A 25,825-nucleotide genomic window follows, 5' to 3' on the forward strand; every position below is an offset into this window, starting at 1 on the left:
AACAATAAAATTTGCATAACATCTGAAGAGCAAAGAGTAAGAAAACAACATATTTTTGAAAAATAATTAAAAACTTACATTTTCTGGCCTTGGGCTTCTAGGAGTACTTTTTTAGCTTCATATGCAGAAAATTCATCTGTAAATAAAGATATGGTATTACTGTGTGTGTGTGTGTGTGTGTGTGTGAGTGAGAGAGAGAGAGAGAGGTTTTGGTATTCAGAAGACCCAAAAGACAGGTAAGGCTATGTAAGTGCTTCGGAAGGACCACTGTTAGACTCCCGGTTTGATAATAGTATGAGTGAGGAGTCTAACACAGATTGTGTGTGAGCGTATAGATGTTAAATAAAAGGAGACAACAAAACCAAGACAGTGTGAAATTTCTAAGACACCTATAAAGAGAAAGGTAGTCTTACAGCTGTTTCAGGGATATAAAGGATATCCCATCATCAGAGACGATACGAGAGAGTTAAATAGAAGGAAATAGTAGAGTTCAATATAAGAAGTTATTTTGGAAATGGAGAGGTATGAGAATAAAAATAAAAATATATGTTGGATGTTGCAGTTTCAGTTCCACTACAAGACCCCTTTGAATGGACAGCACATGGAAGTAATATCTGCACACTATCCATTTGTAATAAGAAAATATGAACTCCCGTCAGAATTTACATACCATGGACAAGAAACCTCTTTACCCATTCTGTACAGCACATTCCTTGGATAATGGAACTGCAACTGTACCATCCAACATATATTTTTATTCTCATATCTCAACCTTTCCAAAATAACTTCTTATATTAAACTCCATTTCCTTCTAGTTAACTCTCGCATATCATGTCTGATGATGCAATATCCATTATATCTCTGAAACAGCTGTAAGACTACCTTTCTCTTTATAAATGTCTTAGAAATTTCACACTGCTTTGGCTTCGTTGTCTCATTTTATTTAACACACACACACACATATATATATATGAGAGGGTGCTGAAAAATTCCCGGCTTTGGGTAAAAGAAAATCCATATTGTTGCTATTATGCAAAAGTGTTGTAAGTCCAAAGTGTTGCTTTTTAAGAAAAGGAAAAAATAGTTTCACCATTCCATAGCAAAACTGCTCACTTTGACATTTTTGATATCTTGGCATCTGAAGCAGCTGGAGATACGATAGTTTGACCAAAAGAACCGGCTATTGCAAGCAAAAATAAATATTGAAAAGAACACATTTGGCCAAATTTAGACATACGACAGTTTAACATAATAGCAGTGATATGATTTTATTCAACATATTTCCCTCTCAGATTCACCCCCTTATTGCAGCGGTCCTTCAGTTTTTCTCTCTCCATTTTCTAAAATGGAGAGAGAATGAGAAGAAAAGAGAGGATGTATGAGACAGAGAGAGAGATCAACATAAATGAAAGAGGAAAAGGATAAGAGATGAGGAGGGGAGAGAGGAAAAGCAAAAGAGTGAGAAAAAGGAAATAAAGAGAGAGAGAGAAGAGAAAAGAACGGAGGGATCATACCTTTATTGATAGCTGCATCTAAGTGCACTGGGACCGCAAAGACATAGTCAGTTCTGTATGTGTATCGTACTTTGCCTGATGCCACACACTTCACTTTTTCTTCCACCTTATACTTGAAACAGTCGGTAGCTTTTGGTAAATGTGGTCCCTGGCGCTGTAAAATCAATTAAAATTGATTATTAACTTTAATAATAAAGGTCATGCACAGTTTCATCTTGATATGAGATCACCATGTTGTACATATATGGTTGTGATGCATGTGCCTGGTGTACCCTTATCAGACGAGTAGTCATGATGGGTATAATGGGCTTCATACATTTGTACCCCTGTGTCACTTTGATGGCATGTGCTGCTCTCTCGCTCAATAATAATAATTCTTTCTATTAAAGGCACAAGACCTGAAATTTTGGGGAAATGGGCTAATTGATTACATTGGCCTCAGTGCACAACTGGTACTTATTTCATTGACCCTGAAAGGAAGAAAGACAAAGTTGACCACAGTGGAATTGGAAATTAATTAGAGTATTGGACAAAATGCCAAGTGGTATTTCTTTCAGTTTTTCACATTCTAACAATTCTGCCAACTTGATGATGATGATAATAATAATAAAAAGAATAATAATAATAATCCTTTCTTCAATAGGCACAAGGCCTGAAATTTTGGAGGTGGGACTAGTCAATTACATCGACCCCAGTACTTGACTGGTACTTTATTTTATGAACCCCGAAAAGATGAATGACATTTAAACTCAGAATGTAAAGCTGGAAGAAATGCCTCTAAGCATTTTGTCTGCCATCTTACTGCCTTAATGATAATAATAATAATATTGGTTTAAAATTTTTGCACAAGGCCAGCGATTAGGATTGAGGGACAAAGTTGACTAAATTGACTCCAGTGTTCAACTGGTACTTATATTATTGACCCCAAAAGGATGAAAGGCAAAGTTGACTATGGCAGAATTTGAACCCAGAATGTAAAAACAGATGAAATACTGCTAAGCATTTTGCCTGGCGTGCCAACAGTTCTGCCAGCTCGCTACCTATTTCTAACATAGGCACATGACAAATTTCAGTCAAAAATATCACCCCCAAATATTTAACAGATATGTGTGTTATCAACAACAAAAGGATGAAAGGTAAAGTTGACCACAGCAGGATTTGAACTCAGAACATAAAGGGTTTTTTATGAAATACTGTGAGGCTCTAATATTTCTGCAATTCCATTGTCCTTAATAGTAAATGGCTCTAGCAGAGCACAAAACCTGGAAATTGAAGAAGTGGAGTTAGTCTACTATATCGACCCCAGTATTTCACTGGTACTTTATTGCACCAGTAAGGTTGAAAGGCAAAGCTGACCTCAGCAGGATTTGAAATCAGAACATAAAGAGTCAGAAAAATACCTCAAGGAATTTGCCTAACACTGTAATGATTTTAAGGGCAATCCATGGCCCTTGAAATTAGTATTAATACTGGTTTTAACATAGGCAGAAGACCACAGAATAAGGAGTTGGAGCAGTTGATATCCCACCTGCTCCCTTGCCTGTCCTTTGTTTGCGTCTGCAGGTTGACTACTACAACAACAACAACAGCCAATCACAAGTCGATGAGGGAGCTTCTACATGGTTGCTCAGTTAGAAATAACAGTCAAACCTCCCCCTATTTTGACCCAACCATTTTTAAAAGGGATAATGATATATGCATTACTCTTTCACCTTTACTTGTTTCAGTCATTGCGTTGTGGCCATGTTGGAGCACTGTCTCATAGGATTCGTCAAAGAGATTGATCCCAGTACTTATTTTAAGCCTGGTACTTATTCTATCAATCTCTTTTGCAGAACTGCTAGGTTACAGGAATGTAAACAAACCATTACCAGTTGTCAAGCAGTAAGGAGACAAACACAAATACAAAACACACATCCACACATACGGTGGGTTTCCACAATATTTCCATCTACCAAATTCACTCATAAGACACTTGCCAGAAGTGCCGTACAATGGAACTGAACCCCAAAACCATGTAACTGCAAAGCAAACTTCTTAACCACCCAGCCACATCTCTTCCTGAGCATTAGATAATATTGCCTTATATATGCAATGCCAAAGGAAAGGATGGAAGTGTCCTTAGTTGGAACACATATTAGTCATAGATCTATTCCATCACAATTAAAAATAACTGCTGCTGCTGCTGCTGCTACTACTACTACTACTACTACTACTACTACTACTACTACTACTACTACTACTACTACTACTACTACTACTACAAATCAAGCAGTGCAAGAACAAGCACAATAATCAATACCTACCTCAATGAAATTGATGAGGTGGAGGAAATATTCTTCAGCATCTTGTTGGCGCTTGGAAGAAAACTCCGGATGACCTCTGCCAACCAGTGTCTTGAACATCTGTGGTCGGATTCCTTTAGGTGGCTGTCAACATAGAATAAATAGCAATAAACAAATAAAACAAACAAATATATAAAAGCAATCATCTCTTTCTCTATTTCTAAATTTTGCAGACAATTTTTAATGTATGCGTTGATATAGAGTATAGTGTAAACATTCACACACCATCACTATCTTTCCAAATCCTGCTGCATTCACATTGAAGTTTTCGACCCCTAAAGTCATTTTGGTGTATAAATCAACCTACCTTTTTTTTGGGAGCTATAAATTATAGTGTCAAAAATTTGACCTGTATACCAGAAAATACAGTAGGTCTATGTTTGTTCATTTTACACCTGTTTTGCCATACTTGCAAGGGACGGACAAGTATGCTATTTAAGGCATTGTTTTATGGATGGAAATCTTTCCTGATGCTAAACCTTATCTATATCTTTTTTTTTTAAGGTCACTTATTTCATACATTTTCAAAGGTACAATCAGCCCAATTTGTTAACAGCAGAAATTGACAACACCACTAACCACTGAGATCACATGATGAGGAAGTGAACTGCTTGATTACACAGCCATGCCTCTACCTGTCATCATCATCATCATCATCGTTTAACGTCCGCTTTCCATGCTAGCATGGGTTGGACGATTTGACTGAGGACTGGTGAAACCGGATGGCAACACCAGGCTCCAGTCTGATTTGGCAGAGTTTCTACAGCTGGATGCCCTTCCTAACGCCAACCACTCAGAGAGTGTAGTGGGTGCTTTTACGTGTCACCCGCACGAAAACGGCCACGCTCGAAATGGTGTCTTTTATGTGCCACCCGCACAAGCCAGTCCAGGGGCACTGGCAACGATCTCGCTCGAAAATCCTACAGGAGCCAGTCAGGCGGTACTGGCAACGGCCACGCTCAAAATGGTGCATCTCATGTGCCACCCGCACAAGAACCAGTCCAGGGGCACTGGCAACGATCTTACTTGGCTTGCCGGGTCTTCTCACGCACAGCCCATTTCCAAAGGTCTCGGTCCGTAGTCATCGCCTCGGTGAGGCCCAATGTACGAAGGTCTTGCCTCACCACCTCAGCCCAGGTCTTCCTGGGCCTACCTCTTCCACGGGTTCCCTCAACTGTTAGGGTGTGGCACTTTTTCACGCAGCTATCCTCCTCCATTCTCACCACATGTCCATACCAGCGCAATCGTCTCTCTTGCACGCCACAACTGATGCTTCTAATGTTCAGCTTTTCTCTCAAGATACTTACACTCTGACGGGTATTCACATTGACATTACACATCCAACGGAGCATACTGGCTTCATTCCTTGCGAGCTTACGTATGTCCTCAGCAGTTACAGCCCATGTTTCACTGCCATGTAGCATGGTTGTTCGTACGCATGCGTCATACAGTCTGCCTTTTACTCTGAGTGAGAGTCCCTTTGTCGCCAGCAGGGGTAAGAGCTCTCTAAACTTGGCCCAGGCTATTCTTATTCTAGCAGCTACACTTTCAGCGCACCCACCCCCACTACTAACTTGGTCGCCCAGATAGCGGAAGCTATCGACTACCTCTAGTTTTTCACCCTGGAATGAGATAGAAGTTGTTTCCTGTTTGTTTGCAGTCTTTATTGCACCTGAACATCTGCCACAAACAAAAACTAACTTGCTAGTTAACCTGCCTTTGATGTTGCTGCACCTCTTATGTGTCCATAGCTTGCACCGGGTACATCTTATAGAGTTACTACCTACTCCTTTTCTACATACTGAGCAGGGCCATCTACCTGAAGGGGTTTGTGTTTTATCTACCTTCCTACTTATTAGGATTTTGGTTTTAGCTAGGTTGACTTTAAGGCCCTTCAATTCTAGACCTTGCTTCCACACCTGAAACTTCTCCTCTAGTTCTGATAGTGACTCCGCAATTAGGGCAAGGTCATCAGCATAGAGGAGCTCCCAGGGGCAACCTGTCTTGAACTCCTCTGTGATTGCCTGGAGGACTATGGTAAATAATAGGGGGCTGAGGACGGAACCTTGGTGGACCCCTACCTCTACCCGGAATTCATTGCTGTACTCATTTCCAACCCTCACCTTACTGGCCGCATCTCTGTACATGGCTCGCACAGCTCTCACTAGCCATTCTTCTATCCCAAGTTTCCTCATTGACCACCAGATAAGGGATCGGGGGACCCTGTCAAAGGCTTTCTCCATGTCAACGAAAGCCAGGTACAGAGGTTTATCCTTGGCTAGGTATTTCTCTTGCAACTGTCTCACTAGAAATAAGGCATCAGTAGTGCTTTTACCTGGCACGAACCCAAACTGCATCTCATCTAAATTGATTTGCTCCCTAATTAGTTGGGCTATGACCCTCTCTGTAACTTTCATAACCTGATCTAACAGCTTGATGCCTCTGTAATTATTTGTATCTAAAGCGTCCCCTTTACCTTTGTAGCAGTTGACTATGATGCTGCTACACCAGTCATAGGGTATGACTCCTTCGTGTATCACCTGGTTCGTAATACGGGTGACTAGGCTATAGCCAACACTGCCAGATATTTTGAGCATCTCTGCAGTGATTTCTGATGGGCCGGGGGCTTTCCCGGTCTTCATACTCTTAATTGCTTTATCTACCCTGGTACTATCAACTCGGATAGCTGGTCCCTCTATTGGGTCGACATAAGGCAGGCTCTCTTTCTCCCATTCATTCTCTTTATTAAGCAATCTATCGTAGTGGCATCTCCAGACCTCTTTCTTTGCATCCTCATTTAATGCAAGCGTACCATCATCCATGCGAACACATTTCTCTCCTACAACATCACTATTCTCTCTCCTACACTGTCTTGCAACACGAAATACCTCGAGTCTTTGGTCCTCACGGCGCAGAACATTGGCAAATCTTTCCTTATCTGCTTCCCCTCTGGCTAAATAAACCTGTCGCCTAGCCTCCCTTCTGGCACATTGGTACAATTCCCTGCTACCACCGTTCTTCCAGTCCTTCCAAGCTTGTTTCTTTTGTCTAATAGCCCTGTCTACCTCCTTGTTCCACCACCTGTATATATGTATATATACACCATATGTACATATACAAATACATGTACATACATAGATATATATACACACACACATTCATATATGCACACACATACATAGATGCACACACATACATAGATGCACACACATACATAGATGCACACACATACATAGATGCACACACATACATACATAGATGTACACACAATATCTTTTATATTTTACTTGTTTCAGTCATTAGACAGCGACCATGCAGGGGCACCACCTTGAGGAAGTTTTAGTCGAATAAATCGACTCCAATATTTTTTTTTAAGCCTGGTACTTATTCTATTGGTCTCTTTTACCGAACCACTAAGTTACAGGGATGTAAACACACCAATACTAGTTGTCAGGTGGTGGTGAGAAACAAACATCGACACAACAACACACACACACACACACACATGCACAACAGGCTTCTTTCAGTTTTTGTCTACCAAATCCACTCATAAGGCTTTGGTCAGCCTGAGGGTATAATACAAGACAGTTGCCCAATGTGTCACACAGTGGGACTGAACCCAGAACCATGTGGTTGAGAAGCAAGCTTCTTACCACATAGCCATGCCTGTGCTTATATATACACATACACAAAAAACACAGGCACACATACAGACTTACCCATTTATGTAAATATACACATACACACACAACAGAAAAACAGATAGAGATACTAAATTACTGATATGATACTCACCGGCATATATTCTTCATCTATCTCTGTCTCATTTGGTGGTTTAGAATATTCACCAGAAAGAAGACCATGAGCTAACTTGGCCCTGAGAGAGCAAGGGAGAGAGAGATGATAAAATAAAATGGATAAGGTATATATAGAGCTAGACATAAGAAAATAGTAAAATACTTTGTACATGTAGAAGAAATTAGAAGATGAATTCTTAGCTGGCTCCAGTATTGTTCAGATTCTCCAAAATAACAAGCATATGCACAAAATGTCATAACAACCTGCTAGAGATATAAGCTAAATTTCCCTCAAACCACACCCTATGTCTTAAAACAGGAAGGACACAGACTACATTGCATTATGTCATTCTAGATACGCTCCCTGTCTGAATAGAAAGACAGGAGGATCACAACTAAAACCCCTTTGATCATGAGTCTGCCTGATCAGGACTGACTGACACTGGCTCAAAATTCTCTGCAGCTAAATATCAGATTATTGTGATATTTAGTTGCAAAGGATGCAATAGTTAGCCACCAAAAAAAAAAAGAAAAAAAAACTATGCCAAAATAACAAGACAAGAGGCTAACATTTAAGTGCAGACTTGCAATGAATACACTGAAACAACTGGGTACACCATTTGTGGCTGCTGAGTCCTTGCAAAGGTGGAGTGTCTCCTGAGAGACAACTGAGACATCAGTCATGTCACTCAGGCAATATGCAGACCTGCCAACATATAGATTGAGAAGTAGCATGTATCAAATGCCATATTCGATGCATGTCTCCATTGACAAGGTGATCAAGGGGAGCTATCCAAATATATTTATCAGGGACTACTCTGTAATCCTTAATAGTTATATCTCTGTACTCTGATAGAGATCTCGAGCCATTCTTATCAAAATCACTGACCAGAAGAAGGTCAAGAAACTGTTGAAGTACATGACACGAAAATAACTGAGATGCAGAACATAAAAGGGAAAAATGATACAAATAACAATTGGAACCGTAGGTATATAAAGCAAAACCACTTTTGGTATAACAGTTAGCATATCTGACATGTTCACAGATGTAGTTTCAAATATTGTCACAGGAACAGCAGATTTTGAGGGGAAGGGGAAGTCAATTACAATGACCCCCAGTACTTGACTGGTACTTTATTTCATTGAGTCAAAAAGAAAAACAGTAAAACTGACCTCAGCAAAATTTCAACTCAGAACATAAAGATGGAAGAAATGCCGCTAAGCATTTTGTCCAGTGTGCTAACGATTCTACCAGCTCATCATTGTAATAATAATAATAATAATTAAACAAATAAATAATAATAATAATAATAAAATAAATAAATAAAAATAATAATAATAATAATAATAATAATAATAATAATAATAATAATAATTAAATAAATAAATAATAATAATAATAATAATAATTAAATAAATAAATAATAATAATAATAATAATTAAATAAATAAATAATAATCCTGTTTACTATAAGCACAAGGCCTGAAATTTGAGGGAGGGGGATAGTTGATTACATCAACCTCAGTACTCAACTGCTAGAAATTTTAGTGACCCCGAAAGGATGAGAGGCAAAGTTGATCCCAGTGACATTTGAACTGAAAATGAAAAGACGAATGAAATGCTACTAAGTATTTTGTTCAGCATGCTAACAATTCTACCAGCTTGCCACCTTAATAATAATGATCCTTTCTATTATATGCACAAAGCCTGAAATTTAGGGGGAGGGGGATAGTTGATTACATCGACTCCAGTATTCAACTGGTACTTAATTTATCGACCCCGAAAGGATGAAAGGCAAAGTCAACCTCAGCAGAATTTGAACTCAGAACATAGTGACAGGCAAAATACCGCTAAGCATTTCATCCAGTATGCTTCCTGGCTTAATAATTATAATAATCCTTTCTACTGAAGGCACAAGGCCTGATATTTTGGGGGAGGATGGACAAAATGCCACTAAGCATTTTGCCCAGCATGCTAGTGATTCTGCCAACTTGATGTCTAATAACAACAACAATAATAATAATAATAATCCTTTCTACTAAAGGCACAAGGCCTCAAATTTGTAGGGAGGGGACTAGTCAATTACATCTTCCCCCCCCCCCCCCCCGTGTTTCATTGGTACTTAATTTATCAACCCCAAAAGGATGAAAGACAACGTCAACCTCACCAGAATTTGAACTCAGAACGTAGCAACAGGCAAAATACTGCTGAGCGTTTCGTCCAGCAGAATAACGATTCTGCCAGCTGACTACCCTAACAATAATAATGATGGTCACTCCCATCCATTTTGATGTTTGAGAGTTTGAAGGTGAAGATTTAAAGAGGAAAAAGAAGTAAGAAAAGAAAAAAACTTTAAAAACGAAAGAACAAAAGAAGTTGCATCTATTTGTGATGGATGCGTGAATGTAATTTGAGTTCAAGGATGGATTGTCGAGTGTCAAACATAAAAGTTATTCCTGTTGTCATCAGAGCACTGGGTTCAATACCACCCAACCCGAAGAAACTTCTGGAAACTTTAGAAATACCTAGGTGTATTAAAAGAATTGGCTTTACTTGGAACTCCATGTATACTGCATAAAGTACTGTCTGTCTGAGGTCTCTGTTGTGACTTGACAGACAGTACAAACCCCCAGTACACACAATACCTTCAATCTACAACATCACAATATTGGATACTGTGCAATTTCTTCAATAATAATAATAATAATGGTTTCAAATTTTGCCACAAGGGCAGCAATTTAGGAGGAAGGAATGAGTCAATTACATTGACCCCAGTGTTCAACTGGTACTTATTTTATCGACCCCGAAAGGATGAAAGGTAAAGTCAACCTCGACGGAATTTGAACTGAGAACATAGTGACAGGCAAAATACCATTAAGCATTTCATCCAGCGTGCTAGCGATTCTACCAACTTGCCGCCGCAATAATAATAATAATAATAATAATAACAACAACTTACATTTGAACATTGAAGTCAGAGGTCGGATTAACTGGAGCACCAGCAAAGATGGCATCTCTACAATCAAAGTATCTGGGGGGAAAAAAAAGAGAGAAAAGTGTGGGTTGGAGTGACAGAGAGAGAATGGTGATTGCAAGTAAATGAGAATTAGAGAGAGAAAAGAAGAGAGGGTTGAAGAAAATAGATTATTATTATCATTACTGTGTATACTTTTATGTAAGTTGCAAGCTCTTTGAGTTAATAATATTGTGGTTTCAGCCTTTGACCCATACACAAACCACATGCTGCGTTTTGGTGAAAACTGCTTGCTACTTCACCCTTTAGTATTTAAACCAGCCCAAATATTTTATTCTTTTATATTCAAAGCAACTAGGCCTGGCCTCTAACAATCCCCGTACAATGTCACTCTAAAAATAGTCAACATCATTGAAATCTCAGAGCTACAAGATAATACAGTGATGATGACATCACATCTACTGTTGATGACTTTTCTGACCAACAAGATGAAAGCTTCTTCACCAATGGGATCCATGCACTGCAACACTGATAGAAGAAGTGTGTAGACTGCATGGGAGATTATATTGAAAAAGAGACCTCATTTGGTCCCATTCCATGAGAGTATCTTAGTCAGCCTACAAACTTTTCAGCCAACCATCATAGTCACAGACCACAGAACAGGTAATGACTGGTTTACATGGTACTAGTAGCATGAAAACCAGTAATTATATTTCAATTCCCAACTATATGGTTTTGAGTTCAGTTTCACTGTGCAGCACCTTGGGCAAGTGTCTTCTACTACAGCCTCTGACCAACCAAAGCCTTATGAATGAATTTGGTAGGTGGAAATTCCATCATGCGTATGTGTGTGTGAAAGTGCTTGTGCCTTCTTTGATAGGAAGGAAAATATCACTATATCAACCGGGTTATAGGGTGTTTTTATATACCACTTGTAATACTGTGCTTCCTTTCATTGCTATAGCTTTCAAATGATAGCACCCTACTAGTTAGACAGTCAAGGCCGACATTTCCTCTGAACAGAATGTCTGTCCATTGCAGGATTACCAATTTACAGCTGAGTGGACTGGAGCAATATGAAATGAAGTGTTTTGCTCAAAGACACAGTGCACCACCCAGTTCAGAAATTGAGACCGCAATCTTATGATCATAAATGCCACACCCTAACCACTAGGCCATGTGTGTGTATATAACTCGCTCAGAGATTTATTATTGATTAAATATGCATTATTATATTTTTTCCTTGCTTTTTCCAAAATAAATGAGTTGTCTAAGGGAATTAATTAAAGGTGCATTATTATCTCCCTATTATTGGTTTTATATTTATGAAATTGTAAAGTTACATATGGATGAAATTGTAGTTATTCTGTAGGTTCAAGTGGAACCTCGTTTGTGAAATAGAAGAAGAGATTCATGAAAATAATTACACAAGAATGAAAGTAAATTGTGAAGTTGCATGAGGATGAAATTATAGTTATTATGAAGGTGTAAGTTAACTAAATTTGAAGCTTAATTAGTCAAATGAAAAAGAAACCCATGAAAACAATTGGATAAGAATGAAAGTAAATTGTAAGGCAACATAAGGAAAATTAGCTGAGTTTAAAATTCAGTCAGGAATCAGTTTTGTTCTGTCCTGTAAAATAAGTAATATTTCAACTCTATCCTTATGAAACGCAAAGTTTGTTTGTTTGTATATTGACTGCTGAAAACACTAAATAAAATTGATAATATTTCAGGTTTTTCGTATCATTTAAATTAATTTGACCATTCCACAGATAACAGTACATTTATTTCCTGAAAATGAAATTGGAGTGTTGATTTCTATTTCTAGCACTTTGCATACTGTGTATTTGACCATATGCTTGTTACACATATGGCATATCTACAAAAGAGTGCCCCACTGAATTTGTTTCATCACTTTAGGGACAATAGGTATTTTAAAATAAAATTTTCTAGAGATATCCTTGTAATGGTGTAGATTCAACCTATATCAGAATTTGTGGTGAAAGCAGAATTGTTTGAGTTTTCCCAAACTGGTCTCTCAATTTATGGAAAATGTTTTCCGATATAATTGGAATCTATCAACTTTCTTTTGTCCTGTAAAGTAAGTAATATTTATAGGAATATAAAGTAATACAGCTTATTACAGTTATACACATGCACACGCATACGTTATTATCTCTGTCCTTATAAAAAGCAAAATTTGTCTGTTTTCACATGACCAGACTTTTTTGCCTCATAACTTTCAGGAAAATGGGTATGTTGTAATGAAAGTTTATATAAATACCTTTCAAACAGGATAGAGTATGATTATAAAGAAATTTGTGGGAAAAATTTTTCCAAGGGTGGGGGAGGGTCAATAAAATGGAGTTTCAGATGAGGAAGATCACATAAGTTGGAATTTGTCCGTTTTGACTGTTATTTTCCCATTTGTTTTTTACCACAGCCTTAGAAATGATCGGGGTGGGGGCATCTTTTTATGAAAAAAAAGTTTTGAAAGTTTATAATTTTTCCACTTCCCTTCCCCCTCACCATCGCACTCCAGGCTGATTATAGCCAATATTTTTTGCACCTAAAAACCATGGGAGGAGCCTTTTCATTAATAAAAAAAGAAAAATATGTATTTTCAGAGGGAAGTGTGATTTAAGGGAGTCTCATATGTATTGATGTTTTTCAATATTTTTCTCCCCATAAACACATTTTATGGAATGATGGTGCGGAAGTAACACATGCATGGTCCATTGGCAGGATATAAGCAACAACAACCAAAAAAACAGTAATTTAAATTCCCCCCCCCCCCCCACCTCAGTCTTGCCCTGTGTGTGTATGTGAACGAAAAAATATTTTGTAACAGAAAAGCATGCTATTAAAATGCAATCTTTTAAATAGCCCCATCCAACTTTTTTTTAATCAGTGCGGATAAATGCCAGAAATGACCTTCTCAGACTGCCCGATATTTAAAATTATAAGCAGAAAGAGAGGCGGTGGGTGAAAAAAATCAAACTTTCAAATGTTTTTTTATAGAATAACTGTGTTTATGGGAGGAAAAATATTAAAAAACATCAATACATGTGAGAATGACAAAAAAACGAGGAAGGTGGTCTTGGAATGTGCTAGAAACAACAACAGCCAACTCTTCCTTAAATCACAGTTTTTCCTCTGAAAATGTTAAAAATTTTTGTTTTAGAACCAAAAACATTTCCTCTCGTTATTTTTAAGTGCCAAAAAAAAATAGTGAAAATCGGTTAGGTGGAAAATGGTGAGGATATGGTCTTTTTGATTGGTCTTTTTTCAAAACACTTCTCCCTGCCCCCTTGGAAAACATTTTTACACCCAAATGTTTTTATAATTGTAATTTATGCAGTTTCAAAGATAATTGTATAAACTTTCTTTGAAAAATACCCATTTTCCTCAAGGTTATAAGGGAAATAAATGGGGTCATGTGAATTTTCCAAAACTCCTCTCCACAACCCCTCGAAATAATTCTTTCCCATAAATTCATATATACTCCGAATGTACAGCATCAAAGCAGGATTTGTTGAAAATTTCGTGAGAAAGTACCCATTATGTTATGCAGTAACAGTGGAGGGAAGGTCTGTAGTTATGCCTGAAAACCTGTTGTCACTCCCATCAAAGCAGAATTGTTTGATCACCCTCATGCAACTTCACAATTTACTTTCATTCTTGTGTAATTATTTTCATGAATCTCTTCTTCTATTTCACAAACGAGGTTCCACTTGAACCTACAGTATAACTACAATTTCATCCATATGTAACTTTAAAATTTCATCTAAAACCATAATAAAATCAGTAAACTATGATGACCATTCCTTAACACCTTTCAGATTCCTGTGCTGCCATCTGAGTAACTCAAACAACATTTGTTTCACCTTCCTACAATGACCACCCAAAAAGTTCCATTTCTGGCCATGTTCAAAACAATCTAAGTGAATAACTTTCAAAAGTCATAGTACAATTTTGGCAGCTTTTTTAAACCCAATTAACAATGGGTGTTTCTGCAAGTATATATATATATATTTTGTACAAGGAAAGCTTGTATATATAAATTCATGAACCTGCATATAGTCACAGGCATGTTTAATGTGTAATGGAATAAAATTTTGTTTACATAGTCATGTAAAGCCACTTGCCAAGCAGTGGTGGAAGATAAACACAGGCACCAAAACACACACAAATATATATACATATGTATGTGTGTATTTATATGACAGGTTCCTGTTGACCAAATCTACTCACAAGCCTCTGGTTGGCCCAGAACTATAGTAGAAGCCACTAGTACAAAATTCCATACAGTGGCATCTATGTGGTAAGAACTATGTTGTGAGAAGCAAAGTTCTTACTACACAGCCAAGCCTAATACTGATAGTCATATACACTTATGTAGTGACACAACAAGCCTGCCCTACATAATCATTTACAATATGTAAATGTGCATGTGTTTGTGTGTGTGCTTATGTGTATGTGTGTGTACAGTAAATGTCTAACCTAGAGCAGGATTTGGGAAATAAGTTACAAACGATTTCTCACACCCTTTTTTATTTATTTATTTTGTGTGTGTGTGTGTGTGTGTGTGTGTGTGTGTGTGTGTCTATGTAACCAAAAGTGCCAATTTTATCAACTAATGCTAAAAAGAATGCGAAAACAATGAAAGAAAAGAAAAAAAACAAAGAAAAAGAGGCTGTTGATGAGAAACAAAATTGAGGATAACTCACTTTTCTTGAAAATCTGGGATGGTGAAAATCACCTGCATCACAGAATTCATATAGCAACTGTTGCCAAGGTTACGCATACCCGTGCAGCCTGGCCCATAGAGGGGTGTCAGCTGACTGCCAGACTCCTGAATCACATCCCATTCACCAATCTTCTGGTTTAAGTCTATCTCCAGCTCAACCATTGTTTTTTCTGTCTACAGAAAACAAATTTCATCTGAGAAAGGCATGAACATCACATCACAATCTGTTCCCCCTATACACACACCCACTTACTTTGTAATTTGTGTGGGACCTTGACCAAAAAGTAAAAAGATCAATATTACATGTATTCAAATAAAACCCTCTGTGTGTGTGTATGTGTGCATATGTGTTTGTGTATTTGTGTGTGTTAGTGTGTGTGTGTGTGTGAAAGACAGACAGATAGACAAAGAGAGACTATGCAGCATGTGTTTATGATTGTGTGTGTGTACATAAAAGAGGGTGGTGATCATCATCATCATCATCATCATCGTTTAACGTCCGCTTTCCATGCTAGCATGGGTTGGACGATTTGACTGAGGACTGGTGAAACCGGATGGCAACACCAGGCTCCAGTCTAATTTGGCAGAGTTTCTACAGCTGGATGCCCTTCCTAACGCCAACCACTCAGAGAGTGTAGTGGGTGCTTTTACGTGTCACCCGCACGAAAACGGCCACGCTCGAAATGGTGTCTTTTATGTGCCACCCGCACAAGCCAGTCCAGGGGCACTGGCAACGATCTCGCTCGAAAATCCTACGGGAGCCAGTCAGGCGGTACTGGCAACGGCCACGCTCAAAATGGTGCATCTCATGTGCCACCCGCACAAGAACCAGTCCAGGGGCACTGGCAACGATCTTACTCGGCTTGCCGGGTCTTCTCACGCACAGCACATTTCCAAAGGTCTCGGTCAGTAGTCATCGCCTCGGTGAGGCCCAATGTACGAAGGTCTTGCCTCACCACCTCAGCCCAGGTCTTCCTGGGCCTACCTCTTCCACGGGTTCCCTCAACTGTTAGGGTGTGGCACTTTTTCACGCAGCTATCCTCATCCATTCTCACCACATGTCCATACCAGCGCAATCGTCTCTCTTGCACGCCACAACTGATGCTTCTAATGTTCAGCTTTTCTCTCAAGATACTTACACTCTGACGGGTATTCACATTGACATTACACATCCAACGGAGCATAGTGTGCATATATATGTATGTATCCACAATGCATGCGTAGATGCATGTATATGTTTGTGTGCAATACTTGTGTAGGTGCGTGCATATATGCACAAGTGAATTGGTGAAATGTCTGTATCCACTATCCTAAATGGTCATAGCTTCTACTTTAAATGCCTTTACCCTCTATCTTAAATGTCTGTACCCACCACTCTAAATGTCTGTTCCCTTCTACCTTTAAATATGCACCTTCTATCCTAAATGTGTATAATTATAATTTAGGCAGTAAGCTGGCAGAATTGTTTGCATGCCAGACAAAATGCTTAACAGCATTTTGTTTGCCTTTACATTCTGTGTTCAAATTCCACTGAGGTCAAATTTGCTTTCCATCCTTTCATAGTTCATAAAATAAGTACCAGTTAGGTGCTGGGGTTGATATCATCGACTAGTCCCCTCTTCCAAAATTTCAGGCCTTGTGACTATAGTAGAAAGGATTATTATTATTAAGACAGCAAACGAGCAGAATCATTAGCATACAGGATAATATGCTTAGCAGCATTTCGTCCATCTTTACGTTCTAAGTTCTAATTCTGCTGAGGTTAACTTTGCCTTTCATCCTTTCGGGGTCGATAGATTAAGTACCAGTTGAGTACTGGGGTCATAATCAACTAATCTCCTTCCACCAAATTTGAGGCCTTGTGCTTTTAATAGAAAGGATTATCATTATTATTACTATTATTATTAGGTGGCATGCTGGCAGAATCATTAGCATGCTGGGCAAAATGCTTAGTGGCATTTTGTCCATCCTTATGGTTTGAGTTCAAATTCCACCAAGGTCGACTTTGCCTTTCATCCTTTCAGGGTCAATAAAATAAGTACCAGTTCGGCAATGAGGTTGATGTAATCGGCTTACTTCCTCTCCCAAAGTTGCTGGCCTTGTGCTAAAATTTGAAACTATTATTACTCATTGTTATTATTATTATTATTATTATTATTACAGATGATAGCACAGTAATATTGGAAACAGTAGTAATGATGGTAATGGTATGAGTGGAAGTTGCAGTGGGAATAGAATGGATAGTGGGGGTAATGGAGGTAGGAGTGACAATGATGGTAATGGTGGTAGTAGAGGTAGTAGTGGTGACAATGATGATAATATGGGCAGTGGTGGTGGCCACAGTGCAGGTGGTGCTTGCATCTATCGTATATGTAGTGGTAGTGATGGTATAAGTGGTAGTAGTGCTACTGCAGCTATATTCACTGCTTTTCTCCTCTTCTTGTTCTTTTAGTGGTGGTGGTGGTAGCAGCAGTAGCAAAATTATGAGTGGGAGGTAGAGGGTGTGATTGTGGTGTTGTGGTTGTGATGGTTTGATGGTTGTAGTCATCATTGTTGTTATGGTAATAATAATGGTAAGGCAATGACAAACTCACCTTTTGCAAAGAGGCAATGTTGATGCCAAAATGGGCCAGATGTTTGGTAAGGTATGGATCTTCTACCATGTCATCTTCATCATAAGAGTAAACATCTGCAAAACAACAATTATTTATAACTACTACAACAACAAAGTACAAACAGTTTACCTCTGTCTGATGGTTCTGGCAAAAGAGATTGTGTAATGGACAAGACAGAAAAAAACAGAAGATGCACACTTTTCTATTCAGTGAAGCCATCTTCAACATTTTTTTAAAATTCCATTTGAAAAGGAATATGAAGGTTGATGGTTATGTGCTTACTCCCTAGTAAATTTGTTGAGAGGCAGGTGAATGTGGCAAGGAAGGCCCCAGTGAACGGACCTACTGTAAATCTGTGCCTGTAGGCTAAAGAGTATGAAAGAGAGAAGAGCATTTGCCATAATGATGATGATGATTGGTCCACTTCATACCAAAACCCACACCAGTATGATCAGCTCTGGTTCTCTGATACAAAATCTCTTTTTAAAGAGTTGCATATTTAAATGAAAACACTAATGTTGGTAGTGTTCAGAATTCCCTGGAAATAGTTACTATTTGGTAAGTAAATATTAAGAACTTACTCTCAATTCTCTGTTTACAGATAAGAAATACAAATATGATCCAGTTGAAGACTGGAGTTGGTGAAATCATAAAATTGCTGGCTTTGCACCAAAATTAGAAATAACATTATTATTAAAATTATTATTATGTTTATGGCCATATCATGTTGAATGCACCAGTTCTTGTCCAATCACTAAAGTTAAGCAATGTCAAGCCCAGTTGGTATTTGGACGAGTGACCACTTGGGAAACCTAGGTGCTGTAAGCATCTCACTTTTTAAGGTGCTTAGCAGCATTTCATTAATCTTTAGGTTCTAGGTTCAAATGCTGTCTGGATTGACTTAGCCTTTCCTCCTTTCAGGGTCAATAAAACATGTACCAGCCAAGCACTGAGATCGATTTAACTGATTTAGCCCCTGCCCCAAAACTGCTGGACTAACGCCAAAATTTGAAACCAATATTATTATGAAGGCATCAAGCTGGCAGAATCGTTAGCACACTGGACAAATAGCATTTATTCCAGCTCTTTACATTCTGAGTTCAAATATTGCCAAGGTCAACTTTGCCTTTCATCCTTTTGAGCTTGATACAAAATTACTGGAGTTGATGTAATCAGCTTACACTCCTCCCCTCAAAAGTGCTGTTCTTGTGACAAAATTTGAAACAGTTATCATTATTATTATTATTATTATTAAAGTGGCAAGCTGATAGAACCATTAGCAGGTCAGGCAAAATACTTAACAGCATTTCATCCTTATTTACATTCTGAGTTCAAATTCTGCCGAGGCTGACTTTGCATTCCACCTTTTCAGGGTCAATGAAACAAGTACAGGTTGAGTACTGAGGTTGATGTAATTGACTTATCCCTCCCCGAAATTGCTGGCCTTGAGCCAAAATTTGAAATCATTATCATTATTATTATTATTATTACTATTATTATTAAGGCAGTGAGCTGGCAGAATTGTTAGCATGCCAGACAAAATGCTTAGCGGTATTTCATCCGTCTTTATGTTCTGAGTTCAAATTCCACCAAGGTCGACTTTGCCTTTCAACCTTTCAAGGTCAATAAAATAAGCACCAGTAGAACACTGGGGTCAGTGTTTTCAACTGGCTCCCTTCACCAAACTTGGTAGCCTTGTGCCAAAATTTGAAATTATTATTATTGCTAAGTCTTTCTCCAAAAGTTTCAAATCTCAAATCCATCCAAGTTGAATCCGGTCGACCACAACAACTTGAATCACAATATTGAACTTCTGATGGGCTAACAACAAAAACATGACAGTGATGTTGATAGCAATGCAATTACATTGATGATGATGATATCAAACAAACCCACATTTCTACTCACCGGCACCGTCGGCTGTTATTGTACCCAGCTTCACAGCCAGAGGGTACTTGGTTATGTTATAATAGTCAACAGCATGATTGTTACCGCCACTGCCATCAAAGAAACGGCGCCCACATAGGATGGCACCGTCTGTGAGGTTGAGCCACAAGTTAGTGGTCAGTTCACACATTTCACACTTCCAGCCAGTTGGTGGGATCTTCTTGCCATTGTCCAGCTGGAGTAGATTTTCAGCATGTCTACAAAAAAAAGAAAGAAAAAAAGATAAGGTATTTGGTGAATGTAACACACCACACACACACATATATATATAACCACACAGCACTCACACACAAATTAACATATGAACATATGTGTATGAACACACACACACACTTTGATCTGTCTCTCACAAGCACCTACTTTGATATGCATGGCTCTTATACACACAATCATGAAATCATAGCTACACACACACACACACACACACACACACACACACACACATATATATATAAACACTCAGAAGCATCTGTGTAGACAAACACATACACTCACATACATATATACACAAACTTGCTTTGATTTCACGCATGCATTAACACAAAAGCACAATCAAAGACATGTTCAAGCCAAAAAACAAGTACAAGACAAAGCGTGGGCATCAATATAATTACCAAAAACCCTTCAAAGCAATGCTCTAGCATAGCTATAATCCAATAACAGAAACCGATAAAAGAATTACGCTCATAGCCATGACACACCTCTTCAGCAAGATACTTGTTCTGTTCCAGGCCTTTTTCTCTCCTCTCTACTCTCTGCTCTGTTCCAGGCCTTTTTCTCCCCTCCCTACTTCTTATTCTCCTAGAATAAAGCCCCCACCTTCTCACTTGGGGTCCATAGTCTTGCAAGGTACATTATGTCCTTGCTAGTGCTGGTGGAATTAGCAAGCCAATACACTGTGAAAGAAAGCAGTGCTTTATATGTAAACCTGCCCACCTCTGTAAAAACTCCAAGTCCTCTTTTGTTTATCACAGTCCTCCAGGCCATAACAGGAATTCAAGACTGGCTGCCCTTAGGAACCCCTCTATGCTGATGACCTTGCTCTTATAGCTGAATCACTATCTGAACTAGAGAGGAAATTTCAGGTGTGGAAGCAAAGTCTGGAATCTAAGGGTTTTACAGTTAATTTAGGAAAGTCCAAAGTCTTACACAAATACTTTCAGGGAGATGGCCCTGCTTGATATGTCAGAAAGGTGTTGATAGAAACTCCATACTGTGTACCCAGTGCAAAGCTATGGACATATAAGAGGTGCAGTAGTACCACAAGAAGGTTAAGAGAGAAAGTAGTCTTTGCATGTGGCAGATGTGCAGGTACAATTAACACTAACAATGTACAGAGAATAGACTTCTTCAAATGTCTGGGGGATATTCCTAGGAGTAGTAGATAGCTTCCATTACCTAGGCAATTAAGTTAATAGTGGAGGAAGAAGTTTTGAAAGCATAAACAGCTAGAATAAGAACCAACTGGTAAAAATTTAGAGAGCTAACAAAGGGCCTCTTCCTCAGAATGAAAGGCAGATTGTATGATGCCTGTATATATACAGCTGTGTTGCATGGCAGTGAAACATAGGCTATGACTACAGAGGACATGCAACGGCTTGAAAGAAATGAAGCCAGCATACTCCGTTGGATGGCTAATGTCAGTGTGCACAGGCAACAGAGAGTAAATGATTTAAGAGGAAAACTGAGTATAAGAGGCATCAGATATTGCATGCAAGAGAAAAGACTGTGCTGGTTTGGTCATGTGATGCATACAAGGGACCAAAACTTCTGTGATTTGCTGTACTTGAGAAGACACATCAAGTTAAGTACAATTGCGGCCATTCATACATTCAGGTACGTCCTTTATGGCCATGCCCCCACTCCCTCTCTTGTGGGTGCTGGTGCCACATAAGAAGCACTCGTGCCAGTGCCACGTAAGTACCAGCACTGGTGCCATATAGAAAGCACCCTTTGCTTGGCATTAGAAAGGGAATCCAACCATAGAAACCATGCCAAAACAGACAAATGGAGCTCCAGCAGCTCTCCAGCTGGCCAGCTCATCAAATCATCCAACTCATGCCAGCAGGGAAAACAGACGTATGATGATGATGATGATGATGATGATGATGATGATGATGATGATGATGATGATGATGATTATGTACTTTATTGTGTTTGTTATGTGTGTAATCTCTCAGTCTGTGGTGCAATTTTCTTGTATAAAACTGGTCTGTGAGAACTGCTGCGTTACAGAATATCATGGACTCTTTAAGCTTACAGGATAGAAGCCAACCTGACAAGTGCTGGTGCTTCAGAAAAATGCACCCAGCTTCCCACTGTAAGTTGGTTGGTAAACAAGCAGAGAAGCAGAGACAACACAAGATCAATGGAACTCTTCAGTTGAGAATTGAGAATATTCTGCACAATGAACTTGGCATGATGAAGGTTTCTGCTCATTGAGTGCCACATCTTCTGACACCTAACTGAAAGTGCACTGGGCTGATCCCATCATGAGAAAATCTGACATTGTTTCAGACAGATCCAGTTGGTTTCCTTCAACATTTCTTAGCCCACAGGATGAGTGTTGGCTTCATCACTTTGATCTGGAGACAAAGAGATAATCCATGCAGTGGAAACAATCTCTGCTCACCTTCTCCAAAGAAGGCCAAGGTCATTTCATCTGCAGGGAAGGTGATGCAAAAGGCATGGAGTTTATTGACAATCTTTAAAAGGGCCACACCATCAATGGAGAGTACTATGCCAACATACTGAGGCAGTTACAAAAGACTATCAAGACTAAATGCCCAGGAAAATTGATGAAAGGGGTCTTGTTTCATTAAGACAATGCTCCAGCACTTGCTTTCAATGGCTGCTGCGCATGATTGTGGCTTTCAGTTGGTTGATCACCCTCTCTATTCTCCTGATTTTGTCCCATCTGACAATCATCTGTTGGCTGGGAATCAGTATTGCAGTGATGATGACATCATACCTGTTGTTGATGACTTTTTTGACCAAGAGGACAAAAACTTCTTCACTAATGGGATCCAAGCACTGCAACACTGATGGGAGAACTGTGTGTGAACTGAAAAGGGGACTACATTGAAAAATAAACTTCATTGGGTCACATTCCATCAGAGTATTTTGGTCAGCCTATGAACTTTTCAGCCAACCCTCATAGTCACTGACCACAGAACAAGTAATCACTGGTTTACATGATACTAGTAGCAGGTTTCATCAGCCCATGATGAGATTGCTGACCTGACTATTCTCTAGTTCATGTCCCTCTAGTTTTAGGGATATGATAAAATGCACCCAGAACAATCAGTGAAGCTGTTGACAGACAAGTAGAGATTACACAAGGTTGACAGAACCCTTCCAGTCTTGTCAAGGACATGGAAACCTCTCTAGTTCGAGGGACATGATAAAATACACCCAGTGTACTCTGTGCAGAGGTTGGTGATCGGAAAGGTGTCCAGCTATAGAAGACAAACTAAAAATAAGATATATGAGCAAGATGTGGTCCTCCAACCTGTGTGAAAATGCACGATAGGATCAGTAACTCTGAATAAAAACTGATTCATACTTTGATGATCCATTCAACCTATTCTGGAATGGAAAGCAGACATTTGATGATGGGGATGGTGACTTACTTGCTTACGATTCTCTTGTCACCTTCCCAAGATCCTGTTGCTAATGCTGCCTCTTCCATCTTCAGAGCATCTTCAGCCTCAATGATGGCAATAGCCGACAGGTTCACCTACATGAAAACATCACACAAAATAAATAAACAAGAGATGACAGGCAGACATTCACACACACACACACACACACACACACACACACACACACACACACACACACACACACACGCAAACTGAAATACACATATCTATGCGAAGGTGAAAATTACAATTTCAGGTAATTGTGGGTCTGGATATGGAAAAAGATTCCAGTCAGGCAGGACGAGCACAGATATATCTTCAACAAACTCAAAAGACTTTTGGTTAGCATCAAAACCTCCTTCAACACCTAAAGAAAAAACAGAGAGAAAAAAGGAGCTTTCAGTTAAAAACCATTTTAAGAGAGCCATGTTCAGAAATTAACATGAAGAAAGAAAATGTGACTGTGATAGTCAAGAAGAATGTAATTAAGTTTATTACTTGTTTCAATCACTAGACTGTGGCCATGCTAGCGCACTGCCTTGAAGAACTTTTAGTCAAATGAACCAACCCCAGTACTTATTTTTATTAAGCCTTATATTAATTCTATTGATCTCTTTTGCCAAACCACTAAGTTACATGGACATAAACACACCAGTCACCAAGCAGTGGTGAGGGACAAACACAGACACACACATACACATGTGTATATAATATATATATATAATAATAAATGCGAAAGCGAATGTCAGTGTGTCACACTTTTTCGAATTTACTCCTCTGAACCCCTCCCTCACTATTCAATGACCCTGCTACTATTCCTCATGCTTTACCCCTCTCTCACTATTCAATGACACTTCTAACTGTATCAAGTAATTTAACCATAACACATGCTTCATAACATCCGGAACTGAAATACGTATTGAACTCATTCTCTCATAACTCTCTACCATAAAAATGTTGGAAACTTAGTATTTTCTCAGATATCAATAAAATTTGTTGGATCTATTTTCATGCCGTCGGCTGTCGGAGCTTTGGAAACTTAGCAAACTCCAAATGCATGAAAATAGATTCAACTAATTTTATTATTAGGCATAGGAGTGGCTGTGTGGTAAGTATCTTGCTTACCAACCACATGGTTCCGGGTTCAGTCCTACTGCATGGCACTTTGGGCAAGTGTCTTCTACTATAGCCTCGGGCCGACCAAAGCCTTGTGAGTGGATTTGGTAGAAGGAAACTGAAAGAAGCCCGTCGTTTATATGTATGTGTGTGTATATGTTTGCATGTCTGTGTTTGTCCCCCCAACATCACTTGACAACCGATGCTGGTGTGTTTATGTCCCCAAAACTTAGCGGTTCGGCAAAAGAGACCGATAGAATAAGTACTAGGCTTCCAAAGAATAAGTCCTGGGGTCGATTTGCTCGACTAAAGGTGGTGCTCCAGCATGGCCACAGTCAAATGACTGAAACAAGTAAAAGAGAGTAAAAGAGTAAAGAGTTACCTTAAAAAATACTAAAAAATACTAAATTTCAAACATCTTTATGGTCAAACACGTTTAGAATAATTCCAAACCATAAAAATTGCACTTTAAAATGTTTAGCGACATTGGTGAGATTTTCTTTCAAACAAAGAACAGCTACTACAAATAATGGTATGAAAAGTAAGGCCCTACATACATCAAATTGTCTTTAGAATTAAGTGGCGGCAGAAGAATTATTGTTGAACTTTTAAAAGGTAAGTTTATTGTTGCCTATGACCAGCTACATGCTGGTTGTTCAAGGGTAGGGAATAGAAACAAGCTATTTCTACTGACTCCCCGAATGGGAAGACAGAAAATGTTTATCATGAAGCTTTGCAATAAGTTCCAAGTCGACAAATCACATCATTGTTTTGATGAAAATTGTTCATTGCTTGAAAAATATTGTTCAAGTTTAATAAAATTTAATATTTTCTCAATGCATGAAGTGTCGTTGTTGGGCCCAAGGCCCAATGAAGAGCCCTCCACAGGAGTCAGCTTAAAAGCTGCCCTATTGGGCAGCTTTACAGCTAACAAATATATATATATATATATATATATATATATATATATATATATATATATATATATATATATTTCATTTTTTTTCATTTTTTCATTTTATCCAGTTTCAGCTCATGAGCTGTGGCCATGCTAGGGCACCGCCATTTTGTGTTGCTACACAATTTTACTTCACGAATTTTACTTCAGGAATTGACATT

At 38.7% G+C, this 25,825-nt stretch overlaps 1 protein-coding gene and 1 pseudogene across 1 annotated transcript in view; one reads left to right on the top strand and one right to left on the bottom strand.

Annotated features, from left to right (window-relative positions):
* Positions 1 to 25,825, bottom strand: part of LOC106871526 (ubiquitin carboxyl-terminal hydrolase 5) — a 77,193-nt gene that overhangs the window by 25,777 nt on the left and 25,591 nt on the right. The window contains exons 5-14 of the mRNA XM_089341451.1: positions 23,839 to 23,957; positions 23,579 to 23,685; positions 19,908 to 20,143; positions 17,979 to 18,073; positions 15,365 to 15,558; positions 10,617 to 10,688; positions 7,655 to 7,736; positions 3,821 to 3,943; positions 1,515 to 1,668; positions 79 to 136 (exon numbers count right to left, since the gene is read on the bottom strand). Of these exons, the coding sequence (XP_089197577.1) occupies positions 79 to 136; positions 1,515 to 1,668; positions 3,821 to 3,943; positions 7,655 to 7,736; positions 10,617 to 10,688; positions 15,365 to 15,558; positions 17,979 to 18,073; positions 19,908 to 20,143; positions 23,579 to 23,685; positions 23,839 to 23,957 (1,240 nt within the window). The remainder of the gene's footprint in view (positions 1 to 78; positions 137 to 1,514; positions 1,669 to 3,820; positions 3,944 to 7,654; positions 7,737 to 10,616; positions 10,689 to 15,364; positions 15,559 to 17,978; positions 18,074 to 19,907; positions 20,144 to 23,578; positions 23,686 to 23,838; positions 23,958 to 25,825) is intronic.
* LOC128250830 (5S ribosomal RNA) lies at positions 18,709 to 18,827 on the top strand (annotated as a pseudogene).

The sequence above is a fragment of the Octopus bimaculoides genome, chromosome 24, assembly GCF_046866305.1.
Source record: "Octopus bimaculoides isolate indiv1 chromosome 24, ASM4686630v1, whole genome shotgun sequence".
Taxonomy (NCBI): Eukaryota; Metazoa; Mollusca; class Cephalopoda; order Octopoda; family Octopodidae; genus Octopus; species Octopus bimaculoides.